Here is a 17,021-nt window from a genome sequence, read left to right on the forward strand (position 1 = left end):
CCTAATAACGTTCGCAGGAGTTTCAACCTTTGACCTCAAAGCGTTTAAACCTCCTCTCCGTCATGGGAACAGTCTCCCCCTGTTTATGGCAGTTTAACTGACCTCAGATGTCGCAGTCGGTGTGCTGTAGGTGTGTGATCCGTACAGCCGGTTGTGGGTGTGCCGCTGGGCGGGGCCACACAGGCCGATCGAGCCCGCTGATTGGTCAATAATGTTCGAGTGTGGTGGGGCTAATACAGCAGTCAGTCCAACTGCATGTTAATCGACTGCGATTATGCTGCTTTCAGGGGCTCCTCGTATTATTGTATTGTCACAGTAAGTGCAGTTTAATTTAATATGCCTCTTTATGGAAGTGACATTGCTTGAATACCCCTTTCAGCAAAACAACGGAATACTTCTTACACCTTTGTGTGCCCGGTACATTCTTCTTGTTTCTCGGATGTTTTGAGCCAGCTTCTATCGGTATCCATGGTAATAGGTTGAGTGTGCCAAGTGGTAAATCATTATTTATTCGCCATTTTCTCTTTTAATCTAAGTTCTGGGCGAAGTTATCCTCCATGGTCCCCTGTAGTGCACTGTTATATTTTGGAGAGGCCATATACCCTACAACGCGGGTTTCGAATTTCTCCGACTGCCCCTGAAGGCAGCAGCATCCCCTCCAGTTTTACGGTCTCAGCGCCGACTCAACGTGATCGCGTCTCTCACGGAGAGCCGGTGTGGTGTCTGAGGAGCGCTCAAAAAGCTTCGCTCGTACGCACTTTAAACAGGATGTAGCGACTGAGACACATCACGGAAACACAAAAAAAGAAGAAAGCGGGTTGAACTCTGCGACGTGACAAAACACCACTGAGCCAGAAATGAGCGGCACAGCGGAGGAGAAGAAGAAGAAGAAGAAGAAGACAGGAGAAGTCCCGATGAGGAAGCTCATCGTCGGCAGGTCTTGACGGCTGTCCCGCTGACCTGAGACGCCCAGCACCGCACGGTTTACACGCACACCGAAAACCCAACACAGCCGAAATACTCCACCACATCCCGCCGGTGGACACTGAAAGCGACAATGGCGAGCCAGGGTGACTGCTGTGTGAAGGTTGCATTGAGGTAAGCCTCCGACGTGTGCATGCTGGAAACCTGTCGACCTTAGCAGACCATATTGTGCCTCCTGGCGAGCAATTAAATGCATCCTGCAAAAAAACCCTTTTGTGTTATTTCACTACTCCTCACCTTCTCTGCACATTGTGAGATAACAGCTACAGAGAAGAGTGCGAGCACCTTGTTTTGTAATACATGGGTGGTGCTATGTACGGTATTGATAAGGCAAAAGCACGCGCTACCATCTCCGGGGCATTATCCGTTATGCATGTGTATCAGCGGCTTCATTATTTAACATTGGGTGAAGTGACAAGGACAGCTGCAGCCAGGTGCAGGGAGGAGAATGGGCGTTTCTCCTCAAACCCTTTTCTGTATTATTATTCCTACAGACACTATATGCGGTCTCTTCTTATCATACCGGTGTCTAGTGAGCACCTTACATGTGTATGGCAGAGTTAGCTCCACAGCCAGGCTTTGAAACCAGAGGCTTGAAAAAAAAAAAGAAGAAAAAAATCCTGCCTCTGCAAATGAATCGAGCACAAAGAGATGCTCTCCTTCAGAGCTGTGTCATCCACTGCCTTTGTCGGACACGCACCCAAAAGCTCAGGCAGCAGAGCAGCTTTTGGATTTGTGTAAGGAGATATGAGCAACCCCATTAATTGACTAAATGCATATTGGGAGGGATCACTTAAATGTGCTGACACTGCATCCCTCTATGACTGGAGTGTGATTGGGTCTGCGTCTGTAATCATGCGTTTTTTTTTTTTTGCAGTGTGTTGTGTTGGGGGGGGGCTGAGGCGGTGGTCTGACAGACCCACTGTCCTTTGACTCAGGCCCTCCCAGAGTCGGTCACATCAGCTAATGAGTCCCCCCCCATTGGTCATACTGACTATCCTTACACCCTCTCTTATTGTGCAAATGTAGAGCAACAAAGTAATAGTGAAATTTAACTATTCGTCTCTAAAGGACCCCTTTGAGGTCCTCCAACCTCAGTTTGGGAACCATTGATCCAACCTACTGGGGGTTGAGGATGGGGGGGGGGTTGGCCCAGTAGAGCAGCCCTTTTTAAGATGAACCTTACAACCGATGGCCCCATTTCCCCAGGGGAGGTTTCGGAGTCACTTGTCAATCAGCCACTGAGTGGATCTCCTTTGTGCTCTCGCTCACAGCGACAACTGTAACAGGAAGTGTGGGGGGGTAAAAGAAGCAAAGCGAGAAGGTGAAAAGAGAAGCCAACGAGACAGCTGGTGGCTGCTGCTCAACTGAAGTTATTGATTGAAGTCTGAAAGAGGCTTGTTGTGTAAGTGTAGCTGAATGAGTGAAGGTGACAGATTCGGCTTCACACACCACCGGTACGCCTGTGTGTTCAGCTGTCCCCGTCTTTTTTTGTGATGCAAATATTGACGTGATTGTCAGTGTATGAGCATATTGTCGAAACAGGGTAACGATCAACACAGAGGGCCTTATAATCACAGCAGTCCCCCTTTTTAAATCAGTTTTATTAGCACAAACTTGACATTGTAATTAAACAGAGTTTGTGTAATTACATGACTAGGCTAGTGGGCGGGCCAGCGCTACTCCTTTTCATCGTGTGTGATCTGTGTGTGTCTGTGTGTTTTACATGCACTGCGAATGCCCCCAAAAGCGTCTGCGTTTGACAGGAAATGGGAAGCCCACAAATAAACACAGAGAAGGATGACTTCCTGTCGTATAAAGCGACTGTTTTCCCAATGATCGCCATGCGTCTTTTTTTTTTTTTTGCCTGAGAAAGTCGGCTGCTGATAAGAGAGGATGGTGTGTATAATTGCTCCCATGTTGTGCAGCCCCTCGGCCTGGCTGCATGTGTTTGTGTGTGCATGTGTGAGTATGCATTTGGAGGGCAATGGGGTTGTCATGTGGGCCAACCAACACACACACACATAGTCTGAGTATCGCCAGTATCCATTTCCTGAATGTCTGCACTGCTTTCCCTAAACAATGGCCATATAAGCAGTGACATGACCTACAATTCTGCATTCAGACCTGACTGCCTCAGAAATGGATGTGGATATGACACACACACACACCCACACACACACACACCCACACACATTAACTTAAGTCAATGGTTCTGCATTGCAGTCAAACATGACGCTATGCATGTAATGTAACTTCCTACTAAGTGGCCGTCGTTAAATTGCGTCTGGCTTGGCTGTTTCATCTTCAAACTGCTGCATTCACTTAAAAACAAGCTAAGATGCAAACAGGATATAAGAATGAGAAGACTTGCATTTCCTGAGTCTCACCCATTTGAACCCCAACCCCTCCCCCCCCGACACACACACACACACACACACTCACAATCATATTCACACACCGACATGTGAACGGTTTCACTTCATCTCGAGGGGGGCCCTCTCCTCTCGCTGATGTTAAGTTGAGTGCTGCATTTCCCCCGGATTGAAAGCTTTATGTTGCTGTTATAAATGTCAATAATTCCACTTGTGTGTGCTTGCTATGTATGTTGGGTTTAACTTTGACGTGAGAGTTATGAGCAGTGTGTAAATTTCCATTTGCGTGTATCAATCTCTCTCGTTTCTCTGCAGCGCTGCCACTTACTCATTTCAGACCTGCGAGCGACTCTCGTCTTCCGCTAAAGAGCTAAGTCAGCCTCCATAGCGTCGTATAAATGGACACAAAGACCAATCTGTTTAGAGCTTTTGTGGTCTCTGAACTTGTGACTGCTGCTTGATGTTCTCACCTTTAACAGAGTCTTCCTCCAGGCTTTCCTTCGCTGTGTAATCTGAAAGCTGTTGCCGGAAAATGACCTGAGGAATCACAAGTAAATGATTCCTCAGTCCTTTTTGTATTTCATGCATTTGTGGTTCAAGTGATGACAGCCACGACGCTGAATGAAAAATAAAAAATATTTTGGAAACTGAGCACAAAATATCCAGTGTTCTTTCAGACCCCACAGGTGGAAAACTGTGGTATTGTGGACAGTTGTGACGCAGACGTTGTACCTTAAAGGCCGAGGGAGCTGAGCATGAACATGAGGCTTTTATCTCTCTGGTCCTCTGCTGACATTTTGATCAACCAAACCAACATGGTGCTTTGCAGAAACACAGATGTTTTTTTTTTTTTTTATAAATCCATAAAAGTGCTGCAGACTTAAGCCACCCCATGACCACAACACTGGCTTCAAAACAAAACGGGAGTAGCGGGATACAACTGCGGAAGGGGCCCCCCTCACAGCTGATACACAAAGCCTTTAAATGGGAGGTTTTTTTCTTGCAGGACGAATGTCCTGTGTAGGCTACCAGTCTCGCCTGTTTCCTGTGTGTGTTACCAGTTTGCCACAGAGGCTCTGTCTGGGTTACACATCTCCCAGTGGGGGGGGGGGGGGGTTCTCTTTAAAAAATGGCTGGACTCTGGTGGGGAAACGGGTGTATGTGTTGTTGTGTGAGAGACGAGGCATCGGCCTATGCACTTGTCACAGGGTAGTGCTGCAATGTAATCTCCTCATGAATGCATTCTCACACTTGGTCTACAACATTTATCCCCCGTTTGACCGGCTCGCTTCGGATTTACAGTCCCCCGGGCCGCCAGGCAAAGCGAAAGCGGTTTTGCTTTGTTGTTGGGAGTCGCACACCGATGTTGTTTCTGATCAGTCATTTTGGCCGCTACCGAGGGAAGAGGAGCAGGAAACATGACAGAGCACACACCCTAGTTGGTCGTCCACAGCTGTGCACATCACTTCCTCCTCACGCTGCCCTGCTGGTCACATGTTTTTTTTATTTTTATTGTTCCCCCTTCAAACCTAATAGACCTAACAGTTCTGTGTGAGCTAGTCGAGAGTGGCTCAGCATTGTGTGTTCTGTATGCTTGATGTGTCACTGCAGTGAGACCTGAAAGCTGATAGGAACGTCATGTTTCAAAATGATAGTGATGTGTGGAAGGCAAGAATCCGAACAGTAATGGGCGTAAAAAGGAATAATACCGAGTGTTTTGTTTATCACCTATAGTGACTGTTGCATAATCGGGCTCTTCAGGCTCAGGGGCTTTACAAGCAGATTGTGGCCGAGGAGGTGCGAAAGGTCTGCAGGACAAAGACGTTGGAGACGTTGCCGAGCTACGACATTTAATCCTGGTTTTCCAAACAAAAACACAACTCCTCTTAATGACACATCTGGTGACAGGTGTACAATAGAGCTATTTGACTGTGTTTCTGAAAAGGCCCGACTATGAGGGAAGTGGTCTTTATGTATAGAGATTGATAGGGTGGAATTTATTACCCCATGGCGTGTGTATTTAAACCAATTGAGTGGAAATATTAGGGACTTGGCCCAGGCTTTGGCATTAAAATGAGTTGTGCAACGGGTGTGCACTCCCAAATGGTGTGCTGCTGTGGCAGAATGACTTCCTGTGAGGTCCGTCACTGGACTATCCTCACTTCCTGCTCACTTCCTGCTTTATGAACTGCTGATGAGCCTGTTGACACAATTCAGTTAAGACTGGATCCTCAGTGAGAGTGTGAAAAAAAAACCTTCTAGGAATCAGTCTTCTGCTCTGTAGGCTGAATGAGAGCATGAATTTTTACTTTATAAAATACATTTCTCTGCTCTTTTGAGACAAAAAGGTGGCCTGCTGTTCCTGAATCAAGAATGGAAAACCCACATTGATCCCGGGTGTGCTAACTGTGTTCTCTGACGACGATACGTCATCTCATACTTGCCTCATCCTTTCATTTCCCCTTGCTCAAGCTCGTCTGCACTGTGAGCAAAATACAGCATGGAACTGTTACCAAAATGCTGGAAGGTCACCAGCTTTCTCTCCCCTTCCTCATCTCCATCCACCTTCTATTCACCCTCTCTCGCACGTGCACACACACACACACACACCCACACACCCACACACCAACACCATCTGTATTTATTTGAATTCATCCATTTGAATTCAGTAAGGAATGAAAGGCGCTTCAGTATGAACATTTGCATTTTCCTGTTATCCGGGTTTCATCATATGTCAGTTGCTGGCCTTCTAAACAGTCCTAACTCTAATCATTCATGTGGCTCGGACACAAGAAAACCTTTCTGTGGACTGTGTGGTCAGCACAGAAAATAACTTATAGATTCTTTAGCATTTTGGTGGGAGGGATCTGTGATCTGAATATTTTGATTAACCAATTAGTGTGTGTTGACATTGTTGTGGTCATTTAGGTGTGTGTGTGTGTGTGTGTGTGTGTGTGTGCGTGTGCGTGTGCGTGTGTGTGTGTGGTGCGTGGTGCGTGCGGTGGGGGGATGAGGCGTAGCAGAGGCCCTTTAAACAGAGCACCTCTCGGCTGAGCGTAGACAGAGGACACAGTGTGAAGGAGTCTGATGTCACTGCAGGTCTTTGTGCTCTGTGCTGAGTTTGCACACACACACATACTTATATGCATGTAAAGACACACTGCAAGGGCAGACAATTGGAGGGTACATGGGGATGAAGAACAGGCTATATTTTTAGAGAGTACGGTGGAGAGGAAGGGGCGAAAGAAAGAGAGGTTTGCAGAGTCTATTTCTGATGTCGTCTTTGTTTTATAAACTGCTCTCCCTCCTTTGAAAAGAGCGATGCTTCCTGCAATTCAACACAACAAATACAAAGAAAAATCAAAGAGATTGTGGGACAGAGTTGGGCAGAGTGGAAAAAGGAGCAAGTGTCTCGTCTGTTGTCAAAGGGGCTACTGTAGCATGCAAATATGAGCTCTTAGCCAAACATGCATTCGCTGCATGTGTGTGTGTGTGCGTGTGTGTGTGTGTATTTGAGCATGGTGTGTATGAATAATTTGGGCGCAGCTGCACGTATTTGCCATATTCCCACAGAGGGAGGAAGAGACGGAGGTGTTGTGTCTAGACTGTATCGTTTATTTACTTCTCTATTTTAATGTTGCATGTTCTTTCTAAACAATCTAAAATGACATTCTCTTCTGCTTTTTTAATCCGTGTGCTAGCCATATAACATGGCTTGCCAGTAAACAAGTGATAGGAGTGTATAGTTATTAATCACTTGATAGCTGTTGTGTCTCTTTAAGCATTGCACACTCTAAGCGGGTCAGCCTTACTGTCACTGTGTCCATCTTGAATGGATTTATTCACATTCAGCTCGGTGAGGAAGAGTAGATATTATGGATGAAAGAAAAGATGTGAAGACCTGAATTTGTGCCGGACTGTGTACTATGTGTTTGTGTGCATGCTTCACTAGAGCTGCTGTCTGTGTGTGTGTGTGTGTGTGTGTGTGTGTGTGTGTGTGTGTGTGTGTGTGTGTGTGTGTGTGTGTGTGTGTGTGTGTGTGTGTGTGTGTGTGTGTGTGTGTGTGTGTGTGTGTGTGTGTGTGTGTGTGTGTGTGTGTGTGTGTGTGTGTGTGTGTGTGTGTGTGTGTGTGTGTGTGTGTGCGACCAGCTGGCCCATAATCACCCTCGGCGCTTAGTAGCTTAATCACTGCTCGAGTTTGTGTCTCTGAGTTTGTTTTGTGTAGTTGGGTGTGTTTGGAGAGAGATGACAGCAGGACGAGGCTTTAAAACGGCAGATTTTATCACTAAATAAGCAATGAACTTAAAATCTACTTTAATTCGTCTGCTACTTTGGTTTATGACCAAATAGCTGCACAACTATGTGCCACACTTTGTGTTTAGTGCTATAAAGCAAATATTAGCATGCTAACACTCCAAACTAAAGGCTAACACGGTAAACATTATACCTCCTAAACATAAGCACGGTAAAATTGTAACTATGTTAGCATGCTCATGTTAGCATTCTGATGTTAGCGTTCAGCTTAAATCGCCGCTGTGCGTCTAAAGCTTGCTAAGATGGCGGTAGACTCTTCGTCTTGTTGACAATCTTTCTTTAAAAAAAAAAAGAAGTGAAATATACAGAAATAATACTTAATAGAAAAGTCTAGTAATGTCATCGATGTGTTTTTTCTATATTTATCACATAACCTCATATAGTTCTGCAGGTATTTAAAGAGAACAAACGTGTGTGTACATGTACCTGACAGTAAAACTAGGTCTTCAGCCCCTTGCTAAGTACACATTCCTACAGACAGACAGACGCGGTGGCTACATTAGCACTCGTGCTAAATGTTGTCTGACAGAGTGGGAGGCTGGGCTGGTGCTAATGCTAACCAGCCCTCCAGGGAGGCAGACAGACGAGCAGAGTCATGGCAGCAGTCTGCAGCTCAGCAGCGTGCGTTGTACCCAGAGTGTGAATACTAAAGGGGAACTGAACCACTCTGTGTGTTTGTTTGACATGAAACCTTCATATTCCTGAAATATATAAACACCACAACATACAAATATGGTATGATGCATAGTATTGGTGTCTTTTTTTTCTAGACTTCCTCGACACGGTTAGATAACTTGTGAAACACTATTTCACGTCTGAATACTCCACAAAGGTCTACGTGTGTTTTTCAGATATTTCACTTGTGAACACCATGCGTGAAAACATCTTTTCACACCTTATATCAAGTTAAACACATCTAACATGTGATGAATTCACTAATGACGTGTGGGTTAGCACATGCAAAACGGTATTTCATGTGAAAATACACATTTCAGATGTTTCGCATGTGAAATAATTGGCATACTACAGGCTCATCTGGGATATTTCACATGTGGGAAACATTTATTTCACATGTGCTTTAGTTGTAAGTGTGCTGAACTCTGGATAATTAAAAGCAAAACGTAAACCAAACCACATGTTTTGCCTCATTGTGTTTATTAAGGACTTCTTCTTGACATTGTATTTTAATCATTGATCTTTTTATGAACCTCATACTGCGTCTCCCACTGCCATAATTTCGCGTCACACCGGATCAATGTTGGGAAATAGTTTGTGGTCTGTTAGTTGAGTAAATCACTAACAATCTGCAGGTTCTTGGTATTGACAAGGTGGCTCAGACTGCAATTATACACATCCATGGTACGAAGAAGCACTTTGGCTAAAAGCTTCCAGTATCCATAAAAACAAATAACAAATGTTATCTTAATAGCCAGCGCTTCCTCTTTCAGGCCGTTGAAGTTAATTGGAATCATGCAGAAATGGGCTAACGCCTCCCTGACCTTGACAAGGCCGTCTGTCACGGAGATGTAGGAAGGGAAGCTAATTTGATTCTTTCTTGCCGCCTCCTCCCCCATGGAGCGGCAGACGTGGGGGTGGGGGTGGGGTGAGATGGGGGATGAGGAAGTGGGGCGGGGATTGACCCAGAATCAGCTCCGATGGTGCGGACTGATGTGACCCTGTAACAATGAGAGATGCTCGTCTGAAATTGAATGATGGTCACTAGTCTTTGACAGCGGTGAGAAGTTAGTTTCCTTTAGTGAGGGGTGCAGTTCACGCCCTGATCATCAAAGAAAATGAAATTGCACTGGTGTTGTGAATAAGTCTTCTATTGTTACTCAGTTAAAACTATTACCAGTATGAATTACTAATGAATTCTATATTATCTTGGTATCAGACGTTTACATTAAAGGACTGTAGGTATGAGGAGAGTGTGAAAAGTCTGAGACTCGGACAGTAAATATAATCTGTGGTGGCTAGTTGTTAAAGCTTCGGCCAACGTCTGTCGCAGCTGACGTGGTTCACTTTGTGTTGTGTACCAGTTTCATGCGTAGCCACGCAGCTCTGTCTGACTTTACCTGGTTCTATCAGGATAAGAGTGGGATATTTAAGACCCTAAAAATGTCCCACAGATCCCCCTCTGAAGCCTCGGCTTCACTTCCCATTCTACCTTTAATGTGCTGGTTTGTTGTCACAGGACATGGATGTCTATTCATCTTTTTTAATTTCAACAAGGACAGCAGACAAAAAGAAAGCAACGAGGCCACAGTTGTGTATCAAGACGGACCTTAAACCTACGATGACAGTGTATGTCTTTCTAAGTTGCTGAAGGGGCGAGTGAGTTGATCTTTGTGGAGCAGTCGACCCAGCTCTTTCCAGACAATGTAGGACATCTCCGTCCTTGAAGTCTGGCTCAGTTAAGAAAACGCTTGTGAACATCGATGAACCATGTCGCTCGTTTGTGCTCCATTGTGCCACATTGCATGCGAACACAACCAGTCAAACCAATGAGCACAGTGTGTGTGTGTGTGAGCACTGCTCTCCCTTATCGCCGGTCACCAATCGGCAGCGGTGCCTCGGGCCACAGGGCCGGCAGTCTGTGAGGTTAGGACCATAGATAGGGTTAATACAAAGGACGTGAACAGTGGCTCACATCTATTGTATGTCTGAGTGTAGAGGTGAATACACTGCTAGTGCAGCATCAGATGTAATCCAGCAAGCAGAGACTTTCCTGTATAGATGGTGTGGTTGTTTGTGTGTGTGGGTGTCATCATTCTCAATGCTGCTACAATAGAGAGACTTTTCACAGACGGTAGATGGAATTGATATGAATGCTTTTAAGACGTAGGATGTAGCTTAAACATTAGAGAAGGGCTGCAACTATCACCTACTTTCAATACTGATTCATCTCTCAAATGTCAATTAACTGATTCATTTAGCCTTTGGTTTCTCAGAGCCCAAAATCTAAAGATAGATTCACCTTTTTTTTATGCCAACATTGAAGAGAAGACCTTAAAGAAATGGAATTTCCAATGTTAAAATTCCATGACTACTGGGTAAACCTCATCTGCTGATGAAAATCACATGATGTGACTGAAAGCTCCAGAACAGCTACTAAATGGACGTTAACTTAAGATATTAATTTACTCTCTCATTATAGAAGTACATCCTCACAATTGACTATTGATTAATCAAAGTAGTTTGAGATTATTTTTTCCTGTCAATCGACTAATTGTTTCAGCTCTAGCTAGCGTAAGTAAACAAACATGAGGATGAAGCCCACAGGACATCATTTCTATTCTGAGTATGTGGTTATTAGAGTGGCCTTGTGGAAGCATTGTCTCAGTGTGGCGAGACGGACGCCAAATGGAAGTGGCGGAAGGTGTCCACTCGGAGTCGGCCTGCCACCACCTGGTCCAGCCTCCTGTGACTGTCACAGGCTTGCTTCTAATGTGCGCTGCTTTCTTTGCTTTCCCATTTACGTATTGCACACTTTCAGCCCTCCCCCCTCCGTTTGCTTGGTGCTTCACTGGCTCGTTTTGTCCAAGTGGTCCTCGTTAGTGCTCCCCACCTGAGCCAGCCATTTACTATCTGAACGCTGCTGCCTTTGTGTCAACTCGTCTCTTTTGTGTGCTGCTATTCTTTCTCCCTAAATCAGAAGTCAATGCTCACTAAATGCCATTTTTCAACCCTCTTCCACTTTTATTTTGATGGCAGTTTATTTCATTCATAGCTTACATGACCTCACCTTGCCAGGGACAAGGCACAGCCAGGTGCCCTTAACCTATTTCTGCCATCCTCTTGGAGAGTGTTGGACCAGCATATGAACTTCTGAGTGTGTGTGTGTGTGTGTGTGTGTGTGTGTGTTTGGCTACCAGCCTGTTAGCCTGCTGTGATGTCGGGCCCATGTGGAGGATTGGAGACCGAAGCGAGAGACAGATTGTTTTAGTGAATGTCCTGTCCTGAGTGTGTGTGTGTGTGTGTGTGTTGCTATTACACTCATGCACAGATGCTGAACTGATCCATATAAGAGCATGGCATAGATGTTAGGGGAACGGTGCCTTAGATGGATTGTGATGGATAGAGACGGAGAGATGAGAAGGTCGATTGGGAGGGAGAGAGGGAGTTGAGGGGTTGATGTGCCGAATCACTGCAGACAGTTAATCCAGGAAATCAATGGGAGGGCTGATTAAATGGGGCGCAGGACAGAAATGCCGACTGTAGCTCAATTATCAGAAATGGAGCCGTTAAGCTAAATATGCTTGTGTTTTATATATGTGGTCGGTATTGCACTAACTCTTTGATGCATAGGCTTTAATTAATGAAAGCTGTAAGATACGAGAAGATGTTCATTAGTGCTGAATAGGAGTTGCAACCAGAGATGATTTCTCAGCCAACTAAACTGCGTTGGGATGCAAAACACACATTACTGTAAATATTCATGATGTTTGTGAACATTTTTTTCGGTGATTTATTTTTAAAATATTGGAGAAATATGCAAAACAAAAATACATTTTGATATGAAAATTGTTATATTTTAGATGAAGTAGAACACACCAGAGTAGTTTACTTGTTGGTCAGCTCATCTCTTTAGTCCAGACTGAAACATCTCAACAGCTATTTGGATGGATAACATTTTGACTTATTGAAATGATCCGCTGACTCCTCCCCTTGGTGTTTCACTGAGGTTGGCATTCTTCTCAACTATTGGAAGGATTGCGAAGAAATCTGTGTCAGGATGAACTGTAATAACTTAAACCTTTTAATGGTCAAAAATGTTCTTTGTCGAATACTTTGGTTTATGACCAGAACCCTTAAACACTAATGATATTCTCATCAGCTTGTAACATATGTTTGGGTCCATCAACAGTACAGTTTGGCTTAGATAAAAGCTCCACGTGAGTCTTACTTGTCAGCTAATGTTTGTATTTTTTCACATCCATTCTTCTCTATAACTCAGTTTGTTAAATGCATTTGTTTTGACCTTAGCAGCCACTGGTCTGCCTCTCCTTTATCCATCGCTGCACCTTGGGGCCTCTCACATTTCATCCCACAGTCACTGATATGCCCAGAGCTCCTAACTCAAAATAGGCCAAGCCAATTTCCTGAGTTCTCGGGGCTTTTCATGTCAGACATGCAACGATCTTCGTGAAAAGCCGTATTATTCCCCCTCTACTGTTCGTGTTCTCATTTTCCCTTTTCTCTTGTTCCCTCTTGTCTTTCTATTTGTGTGACTGAACAAGAACGAGGCAGATACAGTGAGGGAGATGAATGGTTCAAAGAGCGTTAAACAGCTCCACCTCGACTGCTGTTCAGAAGTTTGGTATCAGGTGTACAGCGTGATTGGGTGTAATATCCATTAAGATGTATCATTGTAGTTTTTCCCGACAAGAAAAGACAGAGAAATATGACTACTATTTAAGGAAGTATTTTTTCTCACATTTTGGGACGTTGACGTGCTCACACAGTGCAGCTGGGTTTGTCACGACAAGTCTACGAGATAAAACACACACTACATGTTTAGTGTCGGACTCTTTCTAATCTTGGAAATTGTTTTTAGGATGTTTTTCAATTTGTGACCAATAGGACAGCATGACTTTATACTAAAAGTATAAATATATTTTGAAAAAGCTGTTTGTATCCCTCTCTGTGGTGTACACACACACACACACACACACACACACACACACACACACACACACACACACACACACACACACACGCACACGCCGCTGTGCCAGTTGTGTTAATCCTAATCTGAACTCCGACAATGACCAAGCACTAATCAGAGGTATGGTACAAGCTAACAGAACAGATCCAGATGGAGACACTGTGGACCTGGTTATGTAATCTCTGTTGGGCTGGTTGTATGAAGTTAATCTCTCTCAGTCAAGACTGTGATTGTATAAAGTTTATTTCAGGTGTGGCTTGTATTTGGTATTTATCTGGTTGTAAACTCAGCGCTCATGTCATCGTAGTCGGTGCGTTTGGTTAAATAAGTTCACTTTTTGTATTCATCATAACTAAATGCTCTCTGTCACTGGCCGGTGGCATTTAACATGATGTTATCGTGTGTAATATGACCGGACGAGTTGCTTCCACATGGTTTCTTTGGTCATGGGTAGTTGCTTTGCATTTACAACTTATACACATGCACAGCATTGACTTTTCAAGTAGTTCAAGAAATAATTGTATGTTCATTTTAAGATCAGTGACCTGTTTTGACGAATAGAGACCCCTTCTGTAGGTGTTTGTGCAGTATTTTATCGCAAAGCGCTGTTAGGTTTTATGAGTAATTGAGCCTGCGGTGTGTTTGTGGAGCCAACACCCCACCAACAGTTTGATGGTACAGAGAAGTCAGCATGCATCCTCAAGCAGATTGGGAAACCACGTAGCAACCACAGACAGGCACTGACAGGCTTAGAATTAAAGGGCACCACATTTTACCACTATTGATGTTCATTAGAAGAACGATTTAAAGATTGGTTTAGACCGGCAATGCAGTACATCACAACATATTCTTGAGGGTTTTTGTAGAAAGTGAAAGTATTCTCAATGTGGAGGACTCGATAACATAAATGCACAAGACTCGCAACCATTTATTTACTGATAAACATACAACGAACATGGATTCCTCCTGCCCGACAACCTTCTTCCTCTGTACGTGTTGTTTTGCACCAGTATTAAGCTGTTCGACAACATTGTCTAATGGACACTGCTTGCTCAGTATTGAGGACACAGGGGCCACTGTGTGAGGACCAACAGTCATTACACAAAGGACATGAGCTGTGTGAGAGGGGCAGAGAGTAGAGGGGATACGAGGACAGGTTTAACACTTGTCTCTCTGCTGAGTGGGAATTAATGAGTGGGATGTCAAAGGGGTTATTAAGTCTCACTTAGGGTTGTCACGATACCAAAATTATGACTTCGATACGATACCTGCCATAAGTATCACGATACCCAATACTTGCGATACGATACCAGAATTCGATACAATACCACAAATACGATACTGGTATATTTATCTATAATAGTAATAAATACAACATCTGTATGGTTCCCTTTTTTACCAGCTTGTTCCTGCCCAGCTTTTTGAACACTTAACAAATGGCATTAATATTACTGTTTAACCTCTTCGCATCTTTTGAGCCTCTCTCATATTTCCGCTGGCTTTCAAACACAGCTGGAAGGGAACTCTGTCTCTGTGTTGCTGCTGACTCTGCTGGCATCTGTCTGACTGTCTGTGGGAGTGGGTGGATAAACAATGCTTCATTTACTCGCATAGTGAGTTTGATATTTTCACTTCATATTTTATCTTAATTCATGGAATAATTATTTTTCCTTAACTACAAATAAAAAGAATTAGCTCAAGATCCACCCTCAGGCTTGTGATGGTAAATTTCCACTGTGACTTATCTCTCCTGTTTTATTAGCTGACCACTCTGTGTTTTGGCCCTTTGGTATTAACAAAGTTAATACATGTCAGACATGGTCAGCGAGGCATGATACTGTCAACTTAGATAGGGGGCTGAATGGGGATGCAATCAGTGGACCAATCAGTGATTAACCATTCAATGGTTGGTCAGTGAATGATCACTGTTGTCCGGATGTCCTAGTGATGAACTCCTCCTATCCCACCATGTACTCAAGGCCTTTATAAGTCGTACACAACCAACACTCTGGGTGCCTTCCTCCTTCAGACCGCATTGCGGTCTGTATGACGATTGAACCTTCTCTACACAGAGAATAAAGATTCTAAGGACAAACTTCTTTTCTCAATGTTTCTTGGTTTCAGTATCATAGGACTCACTCGGTACTATTGAATCGTTTTTTCCACCACAGGCTCCACCAGCATGTAGCCATTTTGCATCAATTGTGTTTCATTGAGTACACTTTTGTGAGCATTGTGACCTCATGATCATATAGGCTTGTCGTCAAACGTGTTAGCTGTGTATAGGTGAGCTTGGGGGTGTTCACGTTTATAATCACATTTTCTTACCTGTCGTTCTTTGAACTCTTTGAAAAGTTGGGGGTGTCTCTCTGAAAGGTGCTTTGCCATGTTAGACGTGTTGCCTCCCTTGGTCTGTGTGGCTTTGAAACACGTTTCGCAGACGGGTCTCTGTATGTCAGTGGGGACCGTACACGGACCCCCATTTCCGTTTTTGGTTTGAAACGAAAAACGAGAATACCATGGTATTTCCGTATTGTCGTTTTTTCGACTGAACGGTAAAACAGACTATCAAAACGTACACGGACCTTGATGCCATGTCTCCCCTGCTATCACTCGCTGTGAGTGAGCGCTGGGCAGCCCCGCCCCCTTGCAGTCAATGCCTGCAGGTGTGCAGTGAGTGCGCTCTGATCGCTACTATTAGTATCGATACAAAAAATATGCAAAATCGTATCGTTTTTAAGGTACGGGTACCGCGGTACCTTTTTAGTATCGATACACCGTGCAACATTAGTCTCACCACCTCCTAGTTTGTCAGGAGAGGAGAGAGCAGTAGAGAGTGTCGGGCAGACGCAGTCCAAAAATACAAGTTTAGTCTTTGGTCTGCACATGTTTGTACCAAAACTATTTTATTTGTGGTGCAGTGAAACATAAACTGAACATACTTTTGAAACAATCCTGTCGTAGATGTTGCCTCTTAACTTTAACTCCATTCTCAAGTTGCTAATCTGACTGTAACTATCCGTAAAAACTCAGTTTCCAGACTGGACCAAACCAGTAAATTTGGGGCCATAAACCCAAAGCAATAAGATGAAAGACTGTAAAATGTCCACCTCAGGGAGCCTGCAGACTCCGGTGATAATTACCTCTTTCCCACATTACGCAGTCATTTTAACGATTGTTCCTGTTAAAACAAAAAGATTAGAGACGCTTTACTGCTGTGATTTTGTCATCTTCATTGAATTTGTCTGTGGAAAATCAAATCTTTTGTATGCAGACAGACATTCTGCTTCAAACATAAATATGTATGTGACATGAATCAGAACAATGACTCCGTGTCTGCTTTTGTTTGGAAAGACAGAACTGAGAGGTTGAATATGGGACAGAGAAGATGTGTCTGTTGTCCCTCTTCCATCGGGTTCAGCCTCTCTGATCCTCATGAATGAGAGGATCTTGGGAGACTTGGACAACGATCTGAGATCAGTGCGCTCCCCGCTTCTTAAAACGGGATCCTCAAAACAAAATCAATTCTAATTTACAGAGTCCTTTACTGTGCATTTCTACTGTATCTTCCATCCCTTAACACTGATCAATGTGTCTTTAACAGTGAGTCACCTGTAGACCTTTTATTCTCCACCTGTAACAACCTTTCCTGAATGGCGGACTGACTGTTTAGTCGTCTG

General features: G+C 44.0%; 1 protein-coding gene across 7 annotated transcripts in view; it reads left to right on the plus strand.

The window, feature by feature from the left end:
* The first annotated feature begins 597 nt into the window (after positions 1-597).
* kif21b (kinesin family member 21B) overlaps positions 598-17,021 on the plus strand; it is a 60,510-nt gene continuing 44,086 nt past the window's right edge. For 4 of the 7 annotated variants that reach the window (XM_076096284.1, XM_076096287.1, XM_076096285.1 and 1 more), the window contains exon 1: positions 598-1,098. In XM_076096284.1, the coding sequence (XP_075952399.1) occupies positions 1,058-1,098 (41 nt within the window). In that variant the 5' untranslated portion in view covers positions 598-1,057. The remainder of the gene's footprint in view (positions 1,099-17,021) is intronic. The other 3 variants (XM_076096286.1, XM_076096288.1, XM_076096289.1) reach the window with 2 other exon arrangements.

Source organism: Anarhichas minor, unplaced genomic scaffold (assembly GCF_050575085.1).
Source record: "Anarhichas minor isolate MPS153535 unplaced genomic scaffold, ASM5057508v1 ptg000021l, whole genome shotgun sequence".
Taxonomy (NCBI): Eukaryota; Metazoa; Chordata; class Actinopteri; order Perciformes; family Anarhichadidae; genus Anarhichas; species Anarhichas minor.